Source organism: Nipponia nippon, unplaced genomic scaffold, assembly GCF_047370975.1.
Source record: "Nipponia nippon isolate SJK-2023a ecotype South Korea unplaced genomic scaffold, ASM4737097v1 scaffold_4, whole genome shotgun sequence".
In the NCBI taxonomy this organism is placed as follows: Eukaryota; Metazoa; Chordata; class Aves; order Pelecaniformes; family Threskiornithidae; genus Nipponia; species Nipponia nippon.
Window position 1 is genome coordinate 45,333,810 of NW_028262358.1, and position 27,024 is coordinate 45,360,833.

General features: G+C 41.2%; 1 protein-coding gene across 5 annotated transcripts; it reads right to left on the minus strand.

The window, feature by feature from the left end:
- Positions 1-25,992, minus strand: TSNAX (translin associated factor X). 5 transcript variants are annotated; one of them, XM_087775537.1, is made up of 7 exons: positions 25,864-25,901; positions 24,664-24,693; positions 23,652-23,759; positions 20,261-20,375; positions 18,460-18,590; positions 3,542-3,669; positions 1-1,828 (listed from the first exon to the last, which is right to left on the minus strand). In XM_087775537.1, the coding sequence occupies exons 1-7, from the start codon at positions 25,877-25,879 to the stop codon at positions 1,454-1,456; spliced, it is 903 nt and encodes a 300-aa protein (XP_087631663.1). In that variant the 5' UTR covers positions 25,880-25,901; the 3' UTR covers positions 1-1,453. The 5 variants fall into 5 exon arrangements, with proteins under 5 accessions (XP_087631663.1, XP_087631664.1, XP_087631668.1 ...); XM_087775538.1 differs by lacking the exon at positions 24,664-24,693 and having other exon boundaries at positions 25,864-25,992; XM_087775542.1 differs by lacking the exon at positions 24,664-24,693 and having other exon boundaries at positions 25,757-25,868.
- Between the last annotated feature and the right edge of the window lie 1,032 nt (positions 25,993-27,024).

Sequence of the window (27,024 nt, forward strand, 5' to 3'; positions counted from 1 at the left end):
TGCTTTTCAGAATTTATTGTAAAAAACAGTATTAAACAGTAGGAAAAAAGCCACTCCTTGTTCAACCCACCACATATTGCTTTTTGTGGAAACAATGGAAAAATGTGACAGAAATGTATTTACCCATTCCTATCCATATATCAGATGATCCCAGCTACTCAGGACATGCTCATGGGAAAAATATTGGCAGTATCACAGCATATGGAAGTGGAAATAAAAAACATGCAGTATTTTCAATTGCAGCTGGGAGGCCTATTTCCTGGAATCTAAAGATCATGTTGTTTTATCTGTTTTCCTTTAGCATAATGTACATTATCAGACTTTCATAACTTCAGACACCGGCAGAAAGCCCTGATTTTTTGCCAATGGTGACATACCCACCTCAAAGATAAATGTGGAAGTCAGAATGTCTGCCTCATTTCTGTTTGCAATTTCCTTTCCATAGGAACATGCACATGATATAGTTCCTGCTAACAGATATTTAAAGCTTGGCTAGCCTTTTTTCCACTAATACCAGTTCAACCCCACTGGAGGTCCTCAGGGCAGCACAAACAATGGAGAACAGACTTCCAACACCACACCGCGTTTGTTTTGGCCAAAAACTGCTTGTCCTAACACCAAATTACTCATGTTAAACACACTTGGTAGGTCTTCTGCTTTTGTCTACAAACAGAAAGATGTCGGATTCTGCATTAAACTGTATTACAAAAAAAATGTAAACCAATACATTCCACAATATTGGTTTTTTGTGGATTTTGTAGCTCATGTCAAAACTGTGAAGTACCAGTGTTAACTTAAACAGAGTTCAGGTTAAACACAGAGCCCCACAATAATGAGTGCACAGTAGTATTTACCTGGTGTAATTTTCAATTGGTAAAAAGTTGACTTAGCTTCAGTTTCATGCTCAAAAGCATTAATCAGAGAAGACCTAAGTTACATGGCACTTTTGAAACCACCTCAGTTTCAAGTTAAGGGATGAATTTACACATACATAGGTGCATTGTTTTAGGTATGACCTGAGTATAGAACCCAAATACTCAGAAAACAGGGGTCAGCAGAAACCTATGGATAATGCTAAATAACAGTACCTAACCATTTTTTTTTCCACTGCTGTGCTTGCTGAAAACTGGTAACAGCAACCACAACAGTTTGAGGTGACTCACACGACTGACAGTCACTGGTAGAGCGCGCAGTGGAAATTTTGGCCATTCTGAAAGAAGGTACAATGGACCAATGCAGGAAATTCCATACCAAGAGGACAAAGTCAAACATCTGTTCTGTTGCACATCATAAAAAATATTTTTGGTTACAAATTACCACTGCAAACAATCTTCTCATAGATAAAACTAAAAATGTCTCTACCTAAAAAGCTTTGATAAGGGTCAAAACCCCACAAACCATAACTAAACTCTTTCTCTAAGTCCTCTTCCTGAGTTGCAACAGTCTCCTTATTTTAAGAAAGACCCTCCTCTTGGTCAATCAATTCCGTTTTGGTGGAGAACACATCAGCCAGCATGTGCTTTGGGATTTCAGATCCCCGCACTTTTAACGTGTAGCAGGCATTCTCTACTTTTGCCAGACTCTGTTTCAACGTATACAGCTTCTTAGATACTTCGTAAGGTCCAGTGTTGCCAATGAAAGTAAAACCATCATAAATCTGACGTAAGAATTGACTCAGTTCAAAAGGCGTGTCTATGTCACCATTTCCAACACTGCTGATGCACAGCCGCATCAGCTCTCCAGTTAGATCAGCCACTCCCAGCAGGTAATCTACAGGTGTTACCTTCAGGCTCCAAGTGTGCGGCTGTTTATCATGGGAACTGGAGGTCTGAGGACAAAACAGAACAAAGTCCAGTACAGAGAACTATGAAAAAGCAGTCTACAATGGTTCAAATACACACTAACTTACCTAACATAACTGGTAATTAAAAACATTCCGGAAAATTAAATTGCATGGCACTTCCACACAGTCTTATTTCAGAAGTACTAATCTCCTCCCAGCACACCGGAAGGTATGAAAGCATCATTTCCACTTGAGATGTGATTTCCATTCTAGCAAGCATGATAAACACACCCTGCTTCTACCATCTCTGTTTGCAAATAGAACTACCTCATCTTTGTACCAACATTTATTTGCAGTTGCTTTTTTTTTTTTTTTTGGCTCACAGAGCTCAGCCTAATAGATTTAAATTTTCCCTAAACGCTCTGTCCAAAGCTACCAAAGCAGTCAAGAATCAAAGAGAGTCTGCATTATGAAAACTAATCATATCATTTTGGAATAGTATCTTGAATTTCAAAATATATTTTCTACAAGAAGCTGATAGCTATAGTTCTCTCAGATCCATTTTATATCAACTGAACTCATTAAAATAGCTAAGAACATAATTCATGAAGAAAACTCATCAGAAAGTTACCAGTTTGCTCTTATATCCAAATTCCTAATGCTTTTTATTGCCAAAATATTGCTAACATGGGAGACAACTCAGGTTTCTTTCTGTTCCCTTGTTCCCACAACATGCTATCCACCCAAACTCACAAATCTGGTCAGAGGCGTGTATGCAGGGGTTAATAACTTCACAATTTGTTAGAACAAGTGGGCCACAATGGGTTTGCCTCTGAACTGCCAAATGAGCTTAAGCTAAAAACTTGGCTTCTTTGCAAGTATCTTACCAGGAGAATGAAGAAAGAATAAAAAGTGCTTTACAGCAGAATCTCCTCAACAGAAGCAGACTTGGGAATTCATCTAAAGCAGTAGTGCTGTGCATTACTGTCTGTTGCATGTGCACTGCATGTGCATTTAGGTACATTACCACAAAACTGCCTTTTGTCCCCTGTCAACAATCAAACTGTACCCAGTTTACTGTGGTCGGTGGCAGTACTTTGTCCCTATAGAAAAAGTTCTATTTAGGGCAGGGTAGGAGTATGGGCAAGTCAAGAAACAGCAGATATGGTATTAGGGCTAAGGTACGATGGGACACAAGCTTGTCCTCTGAGGGGAAGCATCAAGATCAAGTCCAGGGAAGTTACAAATGACCAAGCTAAGACATATGCAGTGCATTTTAACAGAAGCTGAATACAGTGCCTCCTGTGACTAGCTCAGTACCAGCAGCAAGATTTCATTCATGGAGTTCATCCTGCCTTGGATTTATTTGTCTCCCCAAACTTTTGCTACAACACTATGCACCAGTAGGCCTTACAGACGGTCACAGCCATTAAAAAATTCATCCTCTACAATTTTTTGCTAGTATTTCACTATCCTGGATCTTTCCCCGTACCAGAAGGAGTTCAGTTTGCTCTGAATAAAAAGGATGTGCAATTTATGAACTTGTATCCCACAGATTTAGTTTACTACTTGTCAGAATAAAAAGCATGTTTTGAACATGCTTTTTTGAACATGCTTTGAGTCAAAGCCCACATCTATATCTAATACCATTCCACTAACTGGCCTTATTTAATCAGGTGCCAAAAATGTGACTGAGCCTACTCATTGCATTTCCATCCCAAAAAGATGTTTGTCACATGAGAAAAGAAAAACTTTTACCATGTTTGTTGTTTCTTCTCTGTCTTCCGCTGTAAATATTAGTTGTTTGTTGATCTCTTCAACACTAATCAAAGATCGTGTTTTGATAAAATACTGAAATGAGACTGCTTCAACATATTCTTGAAGTCCTGCAAAAATAGCAGAAGAATTAAGCTAATGATTACACACAATTTTTTTTTAATCTGTTAAGTGAGACTATTTTAAGGTTACTAGCAAGAAGCGAAAACTAAGATAATCCAGAAATAACACTGAAACATAATTTAACATAGCACGCTTCTGAAGTATGAAAACCAGACCAAGAACACAGTAGATAAACATTTTCAAGTTTTTACTCCACCTGCATTTTTCATTCAGGACCTTCTGTAATATCAGTATAAAGCATCGTGCTACTCTCAGAAACATACTGAACAGCAGCTCCTGATTACGTCCCTCAGGGCTCCACAGGGGAACCAGTACTGTTTAATATCTTGATCAGTGACACAGACAGTGGGATCGAGCGTGCCCTCAGTAAGTTTGCAGGCGACACCAAGCTGAGTAATGCAGTTGACACGCCTGAGGGACAGGATGCCATCCAGAGGGACCTGGACAAGCTCGAGAGGTGGGCCCATGTGAACCTCATGAGGTTCAATGAGGCCAAGCGCAACGTCCTGCACCTGGGTTGGGGCAACCCCTGCTATCAGTACAGGCTGGGGGATGAAGGGATTGAGAGCAGCCCTGCGGAGAAGGACTTGGGGGTACTGGTGGATGAAAAGCTGGACATGACCTGGCAATGTGCTCTCGCAGCCCAGAAAGCCAACCGTATCCTGGGCTGCATCAAAAGAAGCGTGGCCAGCAGGTCGAGGGAGGTGATTCTGCCCCTCTACTCTGCTCTGGGGAGACCCCACCTGCAGTACGGCGTCCAGCTCTGGGGTCCTCAGCACAGGAAAGACATGGACCTGTTGGAGCGGGTCCAGAGGAGCGCCGCACAAATGATCAGAGGGCTGGAACACCTCTCCTGTGAGGACAGACTGAGAGACTTGGGGTTGTTCAGCCTGGAGAAGAGAAAGCTCTGGGGAGACCTCACTGCAGCCTTTCAGTACTTAAAGGAGGCTTACAGGAGAAACGGGGACAGACTTTTTAACAAGGCCTGTTGAGTTAGGACAAGGGGTAATGGTTTTAAACTAAAAGAGCGTAGATTCAGGCTAGATAGAAGGAAGACATTTTTTACAACGAGGATGGTGAAACACTAGAACAGTTTGCGCAGAGAAGCTGTAGATGCCCCATCCCTGGAAACATTCAAGGTCAGGCTGGATGGGGCTCTGAGCAACCTGATCTGGTTGAAGATGTTCCTGCTTATTGCAGGGGGTTGGACTAGATGGCCTTGAAAGGTCCCTTCCAATCCAAACTATTCTATGATAATGGACCTTTTAAAATATGGCATTTGTACAGTGGAGAGTACAGTCCAGTATTTCACGAGTTCACAAAGACACAGGACACAATGCAGAGAAAAAGACTGCAGATAAACCAAAAGCAAGGCAGCTCACCTACAAAAAAAAAAAAAGTTTCCTTTGTTTCATCTCATCAGCAACAGTAGATACTTGTTTAAAACTGAATATCCCACTTCTCTATTTTGTGGAAATTAGTGAACAGGCTCCTTAAAACATACAGGTTAGATGAAATTCATGTTCAGGACAAAGCATCTGTTGTTACAAATCACTCCAAACCAAACCCAAAAAACCAAACCAAAAAAACCCCAACCAACCAGACAGGACTGTGATGTCCAACAAGAAGAGTACACTGAACGAGCTCTGTTCAAATGAACTTATACTCTAAAAACAAGGCATGCAGGGGGACAAAAGGAGTTGTGTGCTGGCAAGGAAATAAAACATGGGATAACAAATGCAGCTTGTACCAGATTTGTATGCCGTCTGCAGCCACCTGCCACAATTACCTCTCGCTACCTACTTAGCAGATGGTGATTTTCTGTATGCGTTATAGCAAAGGTGAGATCTAAAAAAAGAGCTTGAATTTTCAAGACAGCGATTTCACAGGTTCTGTCAGTTTTTCCTTATGTGCGGAGAGTAGATGTAGGGAAAGCGCGTGGGAAAAGTTCATAAGCAGAAAGCTGAAGTTGGCACTGTCGGTGGAAACAAAGCAGAAACAAACCTGGAACAAACAGCCGTGGTAGGACTAAGCTAAAAAAAGTTTTGAAGACAAAATCAATGCACGTGTGTATCTGACCTATGGACAGAGAAAGCACCAAAGGAGGACATTAAAGGAACAGACTGTAACATGACAGAGATGGCTCTAGCAGAGCTATTCTCAGCCATTTTAAGGGGACGGTTTCACTTCAAGAGAAGGAAAAAGGTGACACTGCCGTATCACGCTGCAAGAGGGCCAGGATTAGACAACAGTTTTGCAGTGTGTAAAGTGAAAAAATGTGCAGGTACCCAAGGATGCCAGAAGTACAAACCTGTTTCCATCAGAATAATCTTAAAATCCTCAACTGACCCCTACAGGGCCAGAACCTCAGTCTACAGAGATATGCAGGAAGCAGCAAATTTAGACTTCACCTGGATCAAAGAAAAAGTCTAAACCAAAAAGAAGAGAACATAGATTTGAGTAACAGATGAGGGTGGGAATACCCCCGAAAAACTAGAGGTAACCTCAAGGAAAAATTCAATTGTAGAAGGCTTTCCACATTACAATCACAAAAGCATGATAAGTGACCTGTATTTTTTTTCCTTTTAAATAGGTATTTGTAAGGTGAGTGGAGGCAATCCAGAAAGGCAATTCAGCCTGCACCCTTTATGCTTCTGTACAGCAGCAGTGGGAAAAGCAGAATAAACATCCAGCAACCAAAGCCACACTCAGCACTGCTCTTCACTAATCAGAACACACACAGGGAGCTGCAAGGCCAATTAAATACAATAATTCAATCAACTGAATTCAAGTAAAACATTCTGGGCACAAGTAATAGAAGAATACTAGATAAAAGCTACTCAGGATCTTCTAAGATAAATAACTTCAGGAGTTGCAGAGAGGTAGATTTCATCACCCATTCTTTTCCTGACTTCCCCTCTCATGTAACACGGCCAGTAATTCACTACAAAATTTTGGCTTTTTCTGTGGATAAGCTGTAAGCTACCAGATACAGCAGCATTCAACATGACAACAGCTGTGAGACTCTCTCCCTGCTATTTGTGGAGAGGACTACCACATGAAGAATCAACTTGGCATTTTCCCAAGTTCTCAGAGAGATCAAATCAGCTTTCAAACTTTTTGGTAAACGGTTTTCTCGATCAATCATAACTTCCAGTTTCAGCTCACTCCACTTCACTACTTCTCCACAAACGTTTTGTCCTTTTCCAGGACAAGTGTTTGGCTCCTCCATTCATTTATTTTTATGTTTTGGGGGTTTTTTTGGTTGGGTTTGTTTTGTTTTGTTTTTTGTTTTATATAGGCATACTTATATGCACGTATACACACACACACACATTTTTGCTTCCTCCTACCGTCCCACCCTAGCTGACACGTTCCACTCTTCTCCTCGCTCCTTCTGTTTAATGCCACCATGTGAATGTTGCACGCACAGTCTGGTTTGTCATTTACTGTCACCTTTTCACAATTAGGGAATCTATCTCCCTCTATTTACAAGTAAGCCTTACAAAACCTCATTTAAAGTTGTTACCATTACAAATGGACTGCTAACAAATCCTGGTAACAACTACTTTGCAAAAAATATTCACATTTGACTTTTTTTTTTTTCTTCTTTTTTAAGTCCTTCTCCTGGAAGTAGCTACAACATGACACTTCAATGACCCAAGACCTTGAAATAAGGTGTTTCCATGTGCAGGTAGAAGGATGTTTAAACATGTTATATTTTAGCTTAATGGTAGGACATCCGCTATTTTCAGCAAATAATCCCCAAGGTGAAAAACCCCATCCCATTTCACTACACCATCCAACAATACCTTTCCCCTTATGCTCTTGTTTTGGATTTATTCCAAAATTGGCTTATTTACGGATTGAGCTGCCAGTAATGGAATAGTTTGTAAGGCTGCCTTTTATGTAATTTTTTTTTTTCTAGTACACGGACCGAAAATCCCAATTAAAAGCACTGTATTATTTCCACTAGCACTTCTTAAAATTACAGATGTAAGGTAACAAAATGCTTAAGTATTTTGATATTTTATTATATTTACTCTATATAAATAACTTGTACTAGCGACAAGTTACAGTGACCCAGTATAACAGCTTCCTTCTATATTTTGGAAATTTATTTTCTACGTAAGAACTAGAAAGTTACACTGAGATATCTTCTGAGCACATATTATCTATAAAGGAGGAGATTTGGGGTCTGAAAGTTTGTGCACTTTTTCTGCCAGCTGTATCAGCTGATATTCAAGACATTTATCATTATCTATATATGCAAGCTCTGAAAAAGAACTGTTAAGCAGTTTCCCTAAGAAACTTAGCAAGAAATCAAGTTTCTTCAAAAAGCAAGTCATTGGAGCACTCAAAGAGTCAAATGAATGCATAAGGGGTAGGAAAAGATAGTTCTCTTTAAAAAATTAGTAAAGAATAGAAATTCCTTAACTGCAGGAGTCAGGTTAGGGTAAACAGAATCTAATTCTACCTGAGATGTACATGCATGCATGCACGGAAGTTTTAACCCAGAATGACAGATCAAACAAGAGGTGAAAGTTTCTTCCTAAAATTTTGTTTACTTCATTCCCTCCTTTAAATATCTGTTCAACAGTTAAAAAATGGGTTAAAATGGATTTCATGCCTCTCGGTTCTTAAGGTTAGCAATGCCAGTGCTACCTGCCATCTTCCCAAATAAGCTGCTTCTCTCCTTATTTCTTCTCAAACTCATTTTCCTTCTATTCCTTCATCCTCCTTTCCTCTTTCTCTGTATCTTTTTGTTCACAGAGCAGCCTGTGCTGATGGTTAGGACACAAGCAGATGACAGCCTGTGTTCTCTTACCCAGCTCCTCCCCTAAACCATGCAGCAGGAATCACGGGGCAAGAGCAGCCACTAGAAAGATGGCAGGAAAACATACACAGGTTTCTTCCAGGATCACTATATGAAGGGTGGGGCACATTATTTACAGGGCAAGTCATGTGAAACTACCTACTTGCAAATTCATTACACACTCAAAACAGCACAGCCACAGCTCTATCTTATCATCACGTTGTTTAGGCTGGCAAGTTACCTTCTCATAAAAACAAAACAAAAACCAAAAAAACCACAACCTGCCCCCCACAACCCAGGAAAAAAAGGAGTCATATTATTGTGGAAATCCCAAACAGAGAAAAACCAAAGTTAAACTGGTGAGCCCTTATTACAAAGTTCTGCAGAATATGGGGAGGATGGCAGACTTAAAGAACCCACTTCTAAAAGCATATTGATCAATGAAGGGGAGAACTGGTGAAATAAACAAATAATTGACCAGGTACATCAACTGAAACAAGTACAAGCAATGAATTTAAAAGTATTAATACACAAATTAAATAATTTTGCTTCAGAATCAGCGTCCTATTAAGATAAAACTGACGATTCACAACTCGGTCTTTTCCATTTAAGTTTTCTGCAGACTTGGCAATGATTCCTTAGATTCACGGGACTCTTTCCACGCACAAGTGATAAAAGCTTAAGTAATTACACTAAAACTGAGGCTGTGAAACAATCCAACTGCTTTGTTGATTGTGAGCATGAAGTCAAAGGTTAATTTTATAACAGTACACTGAAAGAGCATAAAGCCAGCTATCCTCAGAGACAGGCACGCTCTGGACATCCTGTTGTGAAAATGGCTTAAAAGAATAATTCCACTCAGGGATGGATTTTATAAAATGGGACTAACTAACGAATACAAATAAAAGCACTAGAACAAATGTCCATAAAAGCTTACAAATTTGGGGGGGGGGGGGGGGGGAATTTGAGTAATACTTCAAAAGCTGAGTCATTATGGCAGGTAGGGCTACAAGTAGTCTGAATTTTTAAGGGAATTGGGGAGAGAAAAAAAAACACAGCTAAGTCCACATCCACATAAACAAACTGCTCCATTTTATCAATCCAGTTTTGAAATTACTTTAGTAATCAGTACAAACCCAGATGTGAATATTTGTCAGAAAAACTTATTTTAAATAACCTTGAACTGATTACCAATGGAATATAAATAAAGAACATATATTACATCTAGCAGTGATTTGTCTAAACTGGTGTACTATTATATCAATAATTAAACTGATGCAAATTTCTTCTATTAAGCCCTGAATGCTTTGTTGATTAGTCAATTGCTACTTGACACATTATGACCACCAAGAAGTTCTGTTTCCTTCTACCTGCATGTGTTGAACTGACGTATTTCAGATACTGTAGTGTTAATACTGTTTGCACTTCGTTAAACATTGAATACACACCAACTTTAGGAAAAAGGTAATCCCAAGGTTAGTCTGTTTTCCCAGTAACTACAGAAACAAATATAGGTTCCCTATTTAATAGGAACAGGTGCCTGTGAGAGTTAAATTATTTCCCCAAACAGGCACAAAAACCCTGCAGAGAACTGCAAAGAATATTTTAATCTCTCACTGCAGAGAATAGTTTAATCAAGCCTTTTTGTTATTGTTGTTAGAAATAAGTGTACATATGACAAATGCTAGTTTTTTTGCAGATGACTCATTGTGGATGAGAAATTCATAAGCTGTCATTTGGTTCCTACTTGAAGACCTGAGGGATGTACAATGGTTACTTTTGTAACCAAGTCTTCTGTTCTGAAGGGTTTTTTTGTTTGTTTATTTCCCCCAAAATGTAGAAATTCTGAAGAACAGCCAATGTTCTACATGAGTTCTTAAAAAACAAACAAAAAACCTCAAACTATTCCTGTGACAAGTAGTGTTCCTGATCTCTTTGACGACCTCCAATTGCCTTGATAATTGATACAGAGTTTCAAAAGTCATTCAGCTAAATGGCAAATTTTACACTACTAACAGCCTTGAGGGCAAGTGTTCAAGATACCAAAGAAAGGAAGCTCTGACTCAGCCAGGATGTTCAATGATCAAAGAAGGAGGCGCACCTAACACAACACAGCTTCTTTGGTTCAAACCCCAGTGAAAGTTCTCCTCAAGATGATGTTGTTTCCATGCAACAGCCCCAACTCACGAGCATGTCCAAAGTACCAATGGTAGCCATTTATCCCCATAAATATAGATCCGGTGAGATGGTAAAAAAGCTACATCACCACTCACCAATGCCTATTTCTCACCACATGACTGCAAAACAAAAACCTAATCACGATGCGCTATACTAGTTGTTTCCTGGAATGGGAGTTCCTCTATGACATATTCTCCTGTGTGATTTTAAACAAAAAGAGTTCATAGATTTTTTTCTTGGTCTTCTCTCATGTTCCACCTGCACTTGGTTCCTGTACAGGCTGGAGAACTCTGGTCTGTGAATTACTGATGTTAACAGCTGCGGGGTCAAAAAGAATTCCTGAGCCAGAGCACAAGGTCTCCTCCATTTGCTAGCTATGAAACTAAATTTAAAGACAAACAACATCACTAGTTTCAGATTGCCATGTAAATAACTGTAGTATTTGCCATAATAGTACTGCAGGACTTCAGGATAGTTAGGTCTCAAGTTGGAACTAGGAAAGGACAATCTTTGTCTGGCCCGATCCACAGCATGCATCTTTGAAAGACTGTATATAGCTTCTCTTACAGACTTATGCTGCCCTCAATGGCTCCTGCTGAATTTACAGCTTATGCTGAACTCAATGGCTCATTCAGGGATCAGCTGGTAATCAATGCTCGCATGATGCATGCCCTGTTTGGTCATGTCTGAATTCACATTCATTTTCCCACGTCTGTTTTTAAGTTTTCGTGTATGGGCGTACAAACCCTGCAGCAGAAAGTAAAAAGTGAGAGGCTTTGCAGTTGCTAATTTTTCACTTTCCCTGGAAGAACCTAGAAAAAAAGGCATGAACCAGAAATAATCAAAGGGTAGTAAAATGCAACAAGCTGAAGGTATCAAGTTTCAAATAAGCAACTTGCAGGGTGAAGAAAATCAGTTCAACAAAGTTTTTTGCCACACTTGGTGATGTGAGAACATCAGAGAAACAGAGAAAGTAACAAACCAGAGAAACAAAGAAATTAACAAAATTAGATTTGATAAATATTAGCTTATTCACTGCAAATTCTGTTAATTTTCCAGTATAATCAGGAAACTTTGTTTCCATTTCTGGCATTTTACCTCTCACCCAGAAGGGCAAAGAAATGAACTTTAATTCTTCAGTTACATCCTGTTCCTGTGTTACTATGTTTTCCCACCATCTTGCAGAAACCTGATAGCTTCCTTCATGGATAGCTTTCCTTTCAAGTTTGAGGTGTATTCAAGACTTTTCCTGGGTGAGACCTTTACAATTCAGGATACCTTCCTCATGCAGTAAAACACCTTTCCTTTGTATTGCCAACCTACAATTAAATATGCCACCTATTTTTATTACAGTTTTTAAACTTTCTCAAGAAGAAAAAAATGTCCTACTTCTACTGTTCCTGATGTGCAGAATAGTTCTTTACCTTGGTATTATTTCAGAAATACATAGGTGCCTACAAATACAAAGGTAGCTAGCACAGCTCAAGTATGAGATGTTCTTTCCATATTATAAGTGAAAAAGATAAGAACAAAAAAAAACCCAGGTAACACAGAAATCATTACGTGGATACTTCCTTTAGTTTGTGTTCTAATCTGAATCCTTCATAAAATACCAAAAAAAACCCCAATGTTACTTAAAGAATTGGTAATCTAAATCTGGCCTGCTTGGACGGACCTCACTCATCTCCATAGCATTTCTTACAGCATCACGTCTCGTGGTCCTAAATACTGCAGTTAAAAAATGGTATTCTAGCACAATTAAAGTATTGCCTTTTCATCCGCGCAGACTTAACTGACTTTGTCCAATTGAGCAATGCAGTTTTTTGCAGTATGGTGACACACCTGAAGTGGCTCTAAATGACATAAGGCAGGAGACAGAAATAAGATCCATTATATCATTCTCTCAGAACACAAATAGTGCCTGCACAAGATAAATTATGTGTTAGCCTGCGTCAATGATGAACTTTTACACAGAATTTCCCGCATCAGCAGCAGCAGCAGCAGTCACAGAGCAATAGTTTTGACAAGGTGCTGACATTTTACAGCCTCGTCATCTAATCCTATTGAGAGCAAGTGCAGACATGATAAAGAGCTAATGAGCTTCTCTGTGCACACCACTCCACTCACCGCTGCTCCTAGCACAGGCACACAGCAAACAGAAAGGTCAGCCGACAACGCTCTAAGTTGCATCTACTATCATCACTCTATGCCACAGTACTGAAGAACCCCCAGAAGAATTATGGGCTCCTCATTCCATATTTTGTCTTATGTAGGGCTATCAGCCGTGAAGATAATACTTGCTCCTAGCAGAATCTAATGACCTCACTGTAAAAATATCAACGCATAGTTAAAACTATCACTCCGAGAGGTTTTTCAGTCAAGCTGCCCTACAGAAAATAGTTTAACACCTCAAAAGACTTACAATTCTCTCACATGCCCTTATTGTTAAGGGACAAAAAATTGAGTAAGTCTTCAAATACCTAGAGATTTCATTTAACAAAATCATGTTAAAAAGATACTCCATTCAATCCCACACAATGCCAACCTATCAAGCAGCTTTTAGTTTCCCTCTGCATTACACAAGTTTTGCCTTTGTGCAGAGTAGATTCAGAATATGCTTAGAATAATTCCATAAATCCTAACATGTTGCCTAGCACCCTCTTTCTTGCCTTTAAGGCTCGTACGGGTCTTTCCTGTATACTGTTGATATTTTCCTTAGTACTTTAGAGTTAAATATATATATAAATACCCAAATGCATATATACACACACACACACACATATAAAACCCTGAAAAATCTCTTCCTCCCCTTCATAAATTCATACAATCTTTTTCAGTCCTTTTCTTGCACAGTGTCTCACAACAATTTTAAAGAAACAGTACACGTTTCCTCACAGGATATATAAGGTATACACTGCAAAGTGGGGCAAAGGAGCAGGAATTCTATATTACAAATAGTAAAGCTTTAAAAATATCAACAAAGCAGAACATTCTAACATAACAAATGAAGAGCTCTACATTAAAAAAAGACTTCATTATTTCAGTATCTCTTTGTTTGCTTGTTTAATCATCCCCTGGGACAATCTGTACTGTTAAGAAACGTGTAGAAAACAGTCATCAGTTTTTGTTGTTGTTCAATTAGTGCTATACTCAGTGTTTGAGCTCATGCAAGTGTCCTTTGGGGAAACGTCCTGCGTGCCATTAGCACTATTCTTAATGAGGGAAAGCATGAAACTCCTTTAGTGCTCTGCCAGAATTGTTTTATCTTCAAGTCAAAAGAACAACTGCTTGGAGTAACCCCAAAAAAAGCATTTAACAATTATAAGTGGCAAACAATATTCCCAAGCATTATACTCATAGCACTCTTCTATTTATAGGCTAACAGCTATTATACTGAATAAAATATGTATTAAGCAGCTTTACTATGCAGACAGTCATGATTCCCCAGTTACGGCTGCTACGATGGTTTCCATTATAAGCGCAGTTTTGATCCCTTTTACTCTTTCTGTGAGAGGTAGGGTGGGGAACAGGAGGATGTTTCATGTTTGGTTTCAAGACAAAGGAGAATATTTTTAGGAAGTTTGAGGTTAATTGGACACACTGCTTTTGAGATATGGGACATAGGCGTTTCTTTATTCTTTTTTGAAGAAAAAAGAAGTTTAATGGCAATGTTTTTGTTCGTAAAAAGCTTTTTAACTAGTTCTCCAGAATTTCTTTAAAATACAAAATGAGAATTGAAAAGTAGGTGAAAGGAAGGTCAAGACTTACAGCTCTAGGAAATACATAAAGACAAAAGATCTAGCACTTTTCCTAGCTACATTTATTTTCAAAAAGGCATGCAAGCTTTTTCCACTGTGAAAAAAGCAAAGCAACAGTTAAAGAACACGACTTAAAAACAAAACTAAAAGCAACATTCTTAACTCTTATCACTGTTTCCCTCCCAATTACAGTTGTTCATAAACAGTGGGGGGCAGGGGGAATAAAGCATGCCCTCTCACCGTTGCTCTTTATCTAACTGTCTCCTCATTCTTCATGTCTCTAGGTTTTCTATCTCAGCTTCATAATCCTGATATCAAGCATCTTCACATCTCTGACACCTCCTTGATCCTAGCTTCAGCACAATCAAGATCTACCAGTCTTTAAGCCGCATATTGCTTTTTTTGCCATCCCAATGATTAACTGGAAAGCAGAGGATTTCACGAACAAGGTAAGAGGAAAGCTCTGGCTAAAAGTTTGCATTTCATACTTGTCACACACACGAGCTCATTTAAACAATGCCTAAAAGCATTCTCTGTCCTCTCAGTGACACACACATATATTCTAACACACACACGCTTACAAAACATGCACAATAGACACCAGCTGGCACAATCTCGCCTCACAGAGGAGCATCATGTAGAAGAGCTAGAATTCAAGTAGATGCTGTGGATGATCTACAGAAATGGAACGAAGGCAACTTATTTCAGTTGGATTTTATATACAGTCATCTTAATGAGGCAAGAACTACCTAATTAGAGAAACAACGGGGGGATGTCAGGGCCAGGCAGTATTATACAACTGATGAGATTCCACAGACTTGCCACTTACTCATGTCACCTGAAGAGAGGAAAAAGGTAAAACTTCAGTCATTCCCAGTTCTAACTCCAGAAATGCAATGGGGAGGGCTGCATATTTCTATCTTTTAAGTTCTGTCCACAAAATCACAAAGGTCAGGCAGACTGCACACCTGATTGCTGGAAAGATGGACAGTAGAGTCTACTTCTCCTCCCCCTTATTATTTAGTGTACTAACACCTCTTCACCGTCCTTTCTTTTTACCTAGAGGTCAGTAAGGTTCATTCTCTTAAGTTGTCTTAAGACTGTAGTAAGAAAATTCTTTAATTCGATGACAATCTCACTCCAAGTCCCATGCAAGTGTTAGGGATGTGCTGTTCTGTGTGTGTACATACATATGTAACTCTGTGCAGTTCTGGGCCCCACAAGTTAAGAGGGATGTGAAGGTCCTGGAATGCATCCCGAGGAGGGCAACAAAGCTGGTGAAAGGGCTGGAAGGCCTGGCCTGTGAGGAGCGGCTGAGGACTCTGGGCTTGTCCAGTTTGGAGAGGAGGAGGCTGAGGGGCCACCTCATTGCTCTCTACGGCTTCCTGAGGAGGGGAGGTGGAGAGGGAGGTGCTGAGCTCTTCTCCCTGGTACCCAGTGATGGGACGTGTGGGAATGGTTCAAGGCTGCGCGAGGGGTGGTTTAGACTGGACATGAGGAAGCATTTCTTTACCGAGAGAGTGGTCAAACACTGGAACAGGCTTCCTAGAGAGGTGATCGATGCCCCAAGCCTGTCAGTGTTTAAGAGGCATTTGGACAATGCCCTTAATAACATGCTTTAACTTTTGGTCAGCCCTAAAGTGGTCAGGCAGTTGGACTAGATGATCATTATCAGTCCCTTCCAACTGAAATAGTGTGTTCTATTCTACTCTAAAAGCTTTGCAGCTGTGGAGGCATTGAGTCATAATACACATGCAGCAGGCCTCTAACTTCCTCTACTAGAGGTCTATAGTAATTTGGCCTGCTCTACAATGGACAAATACAGCTTAGTCATTTTAAGAGGCTGAGATTGAAAACACTGGGGAAAAGTTTTAGAACTGCTGAATTGTTTCTGTTAGCATATTTTCAGTTGTTTTCTAAAGAGTTTATTCAAGTCCATTTTGATATTAACAGATATCTTTATGCAAGTCAGAAATCGATTATGCAGGAGAATCAGTGTAGCTGACTGTGTATGAGTATTTACCAAATACACAAAGCAAACCTCAACAGAAATGTTTTCATTTATTTCTTTATTTTCAGGTTGCTATGGCTAGCTTAAGTTTACATATCTTTCATACAAAAAACCCTAACTTTTCAGGTTGGAAAAGATGTATTTTTTTAAAAAAACCAAAACCAGTAATGTTGGTTTTGTTTTTTTTTTTCACTCAGAGGAGAGAATCTGGAAGTAGAAACCTAGCGTCAGGTTTGCTCACTTGCTTTATAAGACATGGGTACACACAGAAGTTATCACGCAGTAAGTTTCCATACGTCTACTATGTAGGCGTACTCTGTTACATCTGAGATGAATGCAAGCTAATTCCAGGCAAGCTGCCCCTCAGTAAAAACAGAGTTAGGTTTGCCTCTTTGAATTTACCCACACAAAGCCACATACTAAGAAAATAGAGACCATTCAGGTGAAGCAGCTGATGCAGGGTAACTGGTTATGCTGTAGCAATTGTGCTCATGTGGTAAGGCTTGTATCACGAGGTCTCACAAAGATTCATGAGGTAGCAGTCCTCAAATGCTGTTGTTCTATAGATAGCATTATATGACTCACATGGTACTACAAACTTCAGGGGTTATTCAGACAAGGTTTACAAGTCTCAGTGAAGCTTTCAAAAATTTTTGTTCATAAAACTAAATGCAAGGATTTTCAGCTTTTATAAGCAGTACTTAAAATGAAAATCCAAACACATTTTCAGCATGTCAAGATACTCATAATATACGTGGACTAGTATTGTTCACAGTTTGAGGTCACCTGTAGTGTCAGTTTTGAATTATCTCTTTCTTTTCATTGCCTCATTACAGTACTAAGCTATAAATAGCAGCAAGATGCACAGAGATTAAGTGGCTCTTTAAGAATAACTACTTATATTTAATATGAACAACCCAATGCACCACAGGTACGAGGACTGCGGAACTGAATTAGAGCCACTGAAGACTGGTATGGCAAGCTCCTTCTGGTTCAGAAGTGCCAAACCGAGCTTTCACTTAAGAGCTGTCTCACTCTTAACAAACCTAAGTTTGTGTAAGACATAAGTCCAAGCTAACCTGTGCACTGTCTGTCTTGTAAATGACATAGATGTATTTGCTGCTGGTTATCAAATCAATCCTATGGACATTTTTAAACAATTAAATCATTCAGGGCAAATCTTCAGCTCTCCTCAGCTGAAGAAGTCTTGGCTGAACAAGGAAAGATATACACGATTCCAATATGTTTAAAACGAGATTGATACACACAAGACACTTTTATGCCATGACAGAGATGTCAAAGAAGCAGTTACATATTTTACTCATGTGTTGCCACAAACAAGGCCTAACAATTTTAGGTAAGATTCAGATTGCCAGCAAAGATTCAGCAAAGAAATATGATTTGACAGTCAGAGTTACAAAAGCACTGCAACTTAGTATTTCAGGGATGTTAGTAAAGACTGCTATTTACAGAAAGAAGCAGAAAAAGATGCGACTGAAACAGATATAAACTCCGATTTAATGCTTGTAACACAGAGGCAAAAGCACATTCTGAGTCTCTAGAAGAAAGAAAATACTAATCTAAGGATTTTAATTCATGAACTTTATCAACTCAAAATGGGATCATTTCACAAGATAGTCGCTCCCGCTCTCCTCCCAGAAATTATAACCCTTCAGGTGGGGTAAATGAGTGTGTTGCACATACTCCTCTCAGTCAGAGAGGACCAGCCAGTACATTCACTAGAACTACTCCCAACTTCAGTTTAGGTCAGGGCACAAATTTTTCCAGTTGTAGTCTCCTATTTAAATATTCGTTTAACTGCAATGATAAGACTGTAGGGCAATAGCCTCTCTAATACCAGAGCTTAGTTTGCTAACAACAAAGATTGATCTGATTTATAACCATATAAATGTGACAAATTCAGACCTGTGGCATGAGGAGGAACCACTGCTACATCAAGAGAAGCTGAGCTTAATGCAAAATAGCATACTTTCCCTATTTTAAAATAATTTACCTGGAGATATAGCTCTGTGGAACTGATACATGTCTTCTCCAATCAGTTCTTGCGCAACCTGCTTAATCTTCCGTCGGACAGCATCTAGCTTGACTTCAGATTCATTTAGTATTTCTTCCCCATTGGCAGCACTGCAATCATAAAACAGAAACTGAAAGAGCAGCATTCTGAACGTGAACAAACAGTTAAAAAATATTACACATTTTCTTTTACTAACCAATACATTTTCAATGGCTTCAGGAAAAAGCAAAGCCAATATTGGAATGAGAAACAGTTTAATTTTCATTGATACTTACTGCAGTCTCTGAAATTTTGTCGATTCTTACCATGAAAATAATCAACCAGCCAAACACAGTTCTGGCAGCATGATGTTTATTCCAGACTAGAATTTTAATTATTGCTTAAGTAAGGACAATGAGAAATACGTGCAAAGGCTTCAAAAAAGTATTCTGGAAAACTAGCAGTATTTGCAGAAGTCCTTCAACCTCTTAAAAAAAAAAAAAATCAATATATTGCAATACATTACAGTATTGCAAAATACAATACATGATCTACTTCTACATGTGATTTTTTTTTTTAGGAAGTAATTATGGACTACACTATTCAGGAACAGCTGAAATATCTGATTCACAACCGCAATATATACTTGGCATTTAAAGTTTAGTTTATCTTATTTCCCTTAAACTTCCCCCTCCCCTACCTCTGAATAATCTATATGGTATATTAGTTTACAGTCTATTTAAGGAACTACTGATAGAGTGGTCTAGAGAAAACATTTAAAAGCAAACAGATTTCTGAAAGTAAAGCCACAATAACAGCAAAAAGCAAAGGAGAAGGAAATAAAAATGCAGGATGGAAAGTTTCCACTCTCACAAAAACAGGAATGTCTTACAAAACAGGAATCTAAAATTCGGAGTAAAGAGGAGTTTTTTGTTGTTGTTCTTTCCTCTACCAGTTCCCAGCTATCTAGCCCCTGCAGTGGGAGTAGCTATTTACAGTCAAGGCTGTAGCGGTTACTAGAATTATCACAATGCCTTTTTGCAGAAGAACAAGTTAAAAAGAGGGCAACTTCATAATCCCTATTTATAACTGTTACTACTATGGTAACTATAAATAGGTACTACTACAGCAGAAATGCATTGATAGGTAACAAAAAATAAATTAAACTAAAAATAAAAGGAACAGGGAGAGCTGTTATAACTGTAACACATAAGACCAACGTTTGACACATACAGTAAACATTTTATACAACAGGCTATGCAAAGCTTCAAATTTTCCTGTTATTCTTCTAGTTTGTCTGTGGCTTCCAAAGATTGTTTGAAGGCTCATGAGAACAAAAAACATGGAGAAACCCAAAACTTCACACAAAATCCTCTTAGGTTGCAGTATGTATTGAAGTAAATAGAACCCAGCTCACCTCCTCTTTGCATTGATGACCTAGGGTGGGGCTGCAAAAACCAAAGTGGTGAAGTAACTGCAGAGGCAACTAACCTGAAGGAAGGGTGCATGCTCTTCTCTTCCAGCTTGCTGAAAGCTGGAAAGCTCTCATCTGCTGTTATACTCTACTACTTTGATCCTGTTTAATATGTCAATAAAACCAACTGAGAAACCTGAACCAGCATCTTTTAATTCTCTAACTGGAGCATGCATTCATTAGCTCACATTCACCATAAAGGATGTTTATGGGAAGTTAATTAAATTCCTCTCAACAGAACATTGCAGCTATTAATCACAAATACAGAGAACACTGCAAGGCAGCTTCTAGGTTTCTATGAACACTTTCATGCTCAATGTGACTCACCTCGTAAACCTGTGGAGCAGAAATATTGTTCTTTTGCTTTCGATAGTTATATCACGACTGAGCTTCACAAGCCGTTCGTATTTATCATGCCTGGTGTCGAGCTCCAGCTGAAACACTGCAGAGTCAAATCATTACAGTAACAAGCACGGTTATCACATGTATACAGCGTAGGAGAAGAGCAGGGAGCCTGTGCTACAGTAACTGCTTATGGGCCCCAGCCCCACCAGCCTTTTCCCCCAGGGTGCCTTTCCCCAAGGTGGGGAGCGCAGCTGCTCCTGCACGGGGCACAGCTGTGGAGGCCACCCCTGCCCACCACCTGCCAGAGCTGCAAAATTCATCATTAATACTACTTTTGTTTAATAAGTCAGGTTTAAATATACATCAACCCTGATGATGCTTTAAGGCAGCCCAAACAATTTTAAGGGAAAATAGTTGCTTTAACTAGTAAAATCTGTTCTGCAATACTGCTGTTTAGGAAACCGACATAAAATTTCACCCAAATTCATCAAGATAAATAAAAAAAACCTACAATCATTAGTAAATAAGATTCGCCAGTCTCTAAAATAAAACAAACAAACAAACAAACAAACGAAAGGCATTTGAATAAGACACATATACTGTTAAAAACGCACCATTTAGTAAAAAGAAAGGTTGCATTTCACATCCCAGCTAGACTTGGCCAAAAGCCAAGTATTTTAATATCCCTAAGAACTAGAAGTACTAAAGCAAAGTGAGATCAATTACTTAAAATAAGATTTCTGACTTACTGATGTAAATCCTCTCTGTCTAACTACAATGAACACAGAGAGGCTGTGTATCTGGTTATCACAGTCAAACATGATGAATGTTTCACAGATACCATTAACATTTTATAGACCATTATTCCACTAAATAAACCACTACTAGATGCTTATAAGAAATCGAACCCATTTCCTGCATAACTGTCTGAGGTGTTAAAGTGTCCGTGAGAGAAGATGGTGAAGATAAGCTAAGAGGTTACATTTTTAAAGGGTCTGACAAGTGAATATCCTTTAAAAAGCGTAGCAATTTGCTGGCAAGCAAAGTTTAGATGAAGCTACAAAAATAACTGTATTTCTCATCGCCTTGATAAAAACTTGGTTCCTCTCATTTTGTTCTGTTCTCCCCAATCTTCTTCAGAAACTCTAAGATAAGTCGCAAATGCCCCTACTGGTCTTTTAAATCTTTCACATGTCTGATTAGTGTGTCTCTTCCAAATTCTGAGAGTCGAGTCCACCACTGAATTATCATCAAGAAATTTTCCTCGGATCATAGTGACAGGAACTTGAGGGAGAGTGATTGGTATTTTCCTTCGTAGGATGCCATATATGACATTTCCAATGACCATTTACAAATTTCATCTACCGGGAAATTCACTATTCTGAAGATCTACAATATTAGCAATGCCCCCAATCTCTTCTGGACAGTTGTGGCTTTTAGACTTCTATGTTAGATTTTAAACCCGTTAGGGACTACTAGGAAGTGTTTTGTGACCTGAAGTAAAACATGGACAAATACAGTAATCTTTAGCCTAAAAGGATGCAAGAAAACCTGTTGTACTGTTGCCTGAAATGGCAAAGAATTAGAACTCAGGGGATTCTCCAAGCTAACATATTGATATCACACAGCCATTTCCTCCACACATTCCACTTTAATGTCTAATCTATCACTGAAAGCAAAGACTCAGACTCTATTGATTTTGGTGGTGCAGAATCAGACCATTAAAAACAACACTTAATAAATCTTAACCTTACAAACCAAGATACTATCCACTCTCTGTATCACTGAGCTGTCATATTTAAAATGTATTAAGCAAAAAAAGGTGCAACTGAATACTCCTTGGTTTTTGATTAATTATTATTATAGAGGACAATTTCTCATTAATTTTTTAGGAATCTTTGGTGCCAACAGATAACTATGTCAATTCAAGTACAACATTTTTCCGAAGAGATGAAAAAGAGCAAAATGTGTATAACCATCTAATTTCACACATTAAGTTGTTTAGATTCAGGCAACATACATAGAAATAGGGCGCCACTCCAGTTCGCCTTACACAGCTTGCTCAATTATAAGCCATCTGGAGCACACTTTTTCTTAATGCTCGTGCCTGACATGGAGACAAAGACCACCAGTGTCTCCCTCTGGGGCTTATAAGCAATACAAAGAGTGGATCTTTGAGAAGCTGAATAAACTGTGTCCCTTACCTCCTTTCTGAAATTAACTAAATGCTGCTGACTGGATCTCATGGGAAAGGAGGGAAAGGAGCGTTGTTTTGAATTTGGATTAATGGCAACCTTATGATAAACTTACATGTTTGAAAGTGAAAAATTAAAGTTGAAAGTACATTGCACTACTCAATTCAAGTGCAAGTGTATGTACGTTATTCAATGCAAAAGTTAGGGGGTCAAAGTTAATCATCTGCAAAGCTGACGTACACAGAAAACAAAGAAATATCTATTTTAAAGAAAGCAAGGAAATTATATGATGTCGAAGTGACCACCTATAACAGCCATCCAGCTCTTACTTCTTCACCCTGCTTAGCATCATAAAAAATCAGTGGGATGGGGAAAATTTTATACCAAGAATTAATCTGTTCCCCGTATCACATCTCCTTCCTTCTTCTGTCAAGGCTTCGCATTTCTGAAGCTCAGCTTTGCCTTGTTAGGGCTTGTCTAATGAGAAAGTTCAACTAAATTTACTGGAGTTTAAATCTGGTTTTGTGCAAAATCGTATAAAAACTATTTGGTTGGAAGGAAGTTTACACTTGCTTATTTAAAGAAACCAAAATATAAGCTAATTTTAAAAAGGCACTCAAACTGAAATAAGTGTCTACATACAGGTCTATATTAGTTAGCTAACCTCTTATTTTTAAAAAGCGCGTGTATAAACAGCTACCAACTCAGCATAGTCATCTATGCACCAGAGCTAAGGTCAACAGCTAAGAGCCTTCTCAGTCTCCCCAAGGGTAGCCACCTCCTCCTCTTGTCCCCATGGCTCAGATTTTGCATTACACCTCTGCAGATCTTACAGTTTTCTGCCACCAAAGGGCCCGGTCACCATTTGTCTGGCTGAACACTTACGCAGTTTGCTTAGCATCAGGTTCAGCACAAACGGGGTGGGGAGGGGGAACAGGAGGTAGGACGAAAAAGGGAGCAAGTCATGAGTCAGGTGGAGCTATGTGAAATCCCACTCTCGGGACTTTATTGCACAAAAAGCAAAACACCAAGCTCTAAATGTATGAAGCATGAGTCCAACCAGTTTCAGGTTTCTCCCCCAGAGAAAGCTGGTTTATTTCATCACTAAATACTAGTAATTTCCTAGCAATTTCTACACCACATGTTTTTATAATCTGGCTTTCCAAATGCTTACTTACATTTAAAAGATGTCATCAAAGCTGAAGATGGATTAACGTTCTCTTTTTCCTCTCTTCTTTGACCATGTGGAAAATTGTCATGCTTCCGTTTTCTGAACCCACCCGATCCTATTAATAGAAGATACACAGAAAAAAATATATTTAAAAATAAAGTAGTTTCACCAGCACATAAGCAGCATCAGAATGCTGTCTTCAGAGCATTCCTGACTGTAGCCATGTTTTACAGGATAGAGGAAGGTAACTGGATGAACCTTGTTATCAACTGACGTCATCTTCACATTAGCATGCTACTTTTTCCATCGCGTTCCTAGTGAAAATTAGAAAAAATCCTACCAATTTCAATGGATGAGTGAGGTAGGATCCCAAGTCCTCGTTTTGGTTTGTTTTTTGTTTTGTTGTTTGGGTTTTTTTCTAAGGTCTTCACACCCTTTTATGTTTCCTTTCTGTATGGGAATGGCTGCATGGAAATCCTTGTGTCGGCAAGGGCCTACAGGATTGGACTTTCCCCCCCCACCTCCTTTTTTTGGGAAATTTAAAATATTCAGCTTGACAGGAATAAAACTACAAATTTTTCATTACTGTAATTATTTATGTCGTGGGTCTTCAGTAACCAGCAAAAGAAGCCAGGCATAATTTAAGTAGACTACCATCATCCAGGTATGCAGATTTATCTCCTGCAGCGTAGCATCTTAGGTCCTTACACTCTGCCCATCAACCAGTTTCTTCTCTTTTCACCCCGATATAGCTGTTCCTTTCAACTGGCCTTATATGCCTCTTCCTTAGCCTCCCTTTTCAAACCCTCACCCAGAACTCATTCTTTTGGATTGTTTTACTACTGATTTACACTTTTTAATGTTTCTTCCTTTTGTCCTTCCTTCTCCTAGGACTGACTCATTGTGTCATTCATGTTTTAACAATTCCTCCCTCTCGCTACCTCCTTTTTGTGACAGCTGGTATGCTTTGTGTTCCTAACAGAGGCCAAAATTTGGCAAACTCTTACATACAAGCATACCTTTTGAATATGTGGAGTTCTCTCGATTTCCTTAAAAGAAGAACAAAAGGAAGCTACTTAAAAGTTACAGAAGAACACTGGATTTTAAAATGTTTCCGTTTAATTGTTTATTATTCCAAACCAAAACCAGAAGTGGGCGTAGTTACTTTCTAAAAGAGGAAACTAAAAATCATTTTTTCCTTCTTTTCATGTTCAGGGTTTTGTTTTTCCTGTAGCAGCTGAAAGCGTTACAAACACAGCCCCTGAAATAGTGCAGAGAGTTAAACTCTCCGCAGTATTCCAAAAGCTGGGAACATCATGATGACCTACAGGAAAAAACAGGTCCTCCTGAAGCTGGGGGAGGGCAAAGAGAGAAAGAGAGAGAGAGAAGAGGTTCCACTGAATAACCAACAACTTGAGTATCAGAAAACCACGGACTGCAATAACAGTAACTTAACCTTAACTTAAAAAAATAAAAATAAAAAAGCCAGCTTCCCTGTTGGAGAGCCTGCTTTCTGGCTGAAGGGAGGCCTGTGTGACTGCCGAGGCTAAACCAACACACAGGCTGCAAAGGGAGTGCTGCGTTACTGGAACTCAGTTACCGCCACGGGCTCTTCACAGGCCTAGCACGGGCTCGGCTTTCGCCTGTAGCAACCGCTTTTTTACCACCAAGGCCGAAGATTGCTAAAACTGCGCCGACCGGCGTCTCTGTGAAGCCCGAGCGGGAAGGCGGTAACAGCTCTGAAGAAACGGCCTCCCCCGGCGTGAGGGCAGAGTCCAGCGACGCCGTCGCAGGGAACCACCGGTTCACCGCAGCGGCTCACGCCTCCGCCCCTCCGAGCTGCAGGGCCCCCCCGCCGCCTTCCCCAGCCCTAACGCCTCACGCCGCTGTCTCCTGCCGGCTCAGGGAGCGGAACCGGCCCCCGAGGGCCCGCACAGCCGCCGGCCGCGGGCAGCTGCGGCTGGACCGCCCCTCGGCGGCGGCGGTGGCAGGCGGCGCGTCGGCCGCACGCCCCGAGAGGCGCCCGCCCCTACCCCTGCGCGCCAGGTGGCGGCGGGCGGCCCCGCTCCGGCGGGGAGGCGGCACCGAGCCTCAGGGGGCCGCGGCACTCGCCTCGCTCCGGCGGGGGCCGCAGCTGCGCACCGGGGAGCGGCCGGCTCCGACCGCCGCCGGGCCGGGGCGGGGGGAGAGGGGGGAGATACACGCGCCGCCGCCGTCACCTTCCTTGCCGCTCATCCCGCTGCCGCCGCCGAGCCAGGCCGCGTCCCCCCGGCAACCCGCTTCCGCCCCGCCGCCCCCGCCCCAACGGCGCCATGGCGGGGCGGCCGCGCGGGTGCCTGACGGCAAGGGGCCACCCAGGCGGAGCGCGGCGGCCCGTCGCCCGCGGCGAGGGAGGCGCGGTGCGGAGCCGTGGCGGCGCGGACGGTGCTGTCGGGCCTCGCTGCCCGCGAAATCGGGGTAGCGCCTAGGGCCGGGCCGCGCTTCCGAGCAGGCGGCTCTGTGGGCAGCTACCCTGCGGCCCCGCCGTGGGGCCTCCCGCGCCCGCGGCACGGCGGGACATGGAGTGCCGGGGCGGGGGTGGCGGCGCTGTCAGAGCGGGGCAGGGTGGCGGAGCTGCGGCCGGCGGGGAGGCCCCGGTGTTACCTGCCCGCCGTCCCCGCTAACGGCCGGCGTGTTCCGCCACCGCTGAGCGCAGCGGGGGCGGCGGTAGCGGCGGCGGCGCTGGTCCCATCGACTCGCCTCAGCTTGGACCCGCAGAAAGTGGCTGTCATGTCGCCTCACCCCCTCCCTTCCCTCTCAGGCCCTCTCCCCGCTCTCTGCCTCCTTACTGCCCCTCTCCTCCCCGGCACGTCAGGGCCACGGTGCTTTCCTTCCACGCCAGGTGAATCGGAGCACGCCAGCAGCCAGCGCCGTGCCGCTCCCCTTAGCGCCCAGCGGGGCGAGGGCCCCACAGCCCCCCGCTGCCAGGTGAAGCAGGCCAGAGAGGATGCTAACTGACAGCGAGACGGGACCTGGAAACTGGAGACGCTAACTGCACACCGAAGAGATCTGATAGCGAAGCCACCCGATATCTGGAAAAGAAATCCGAGAAGCAGCAGCAGCAGTAGCTGCTCCCACAGGGGAGGCGGTGGCCACAGCAGGAGAACAGAGGTCTCTGGCCTGCAGGCAGGGAGAGAGGGGCACTGGGGGGACTGTGGATTGCTGCTCTGGCTAGGGACCGCTAATTCCTGAGCTCAGGTTATTTGCATCCTATGTTTTGTCAGGCCTGGTAAAAATAGCGTCTCCTCTGCTAGGGACTTAGTGTGAGACACCACAGGATTGAGCACAAGGGAGATGGGTGCACACTGTAAATATCTCCCTGCACAGAGGGCACTTGATGA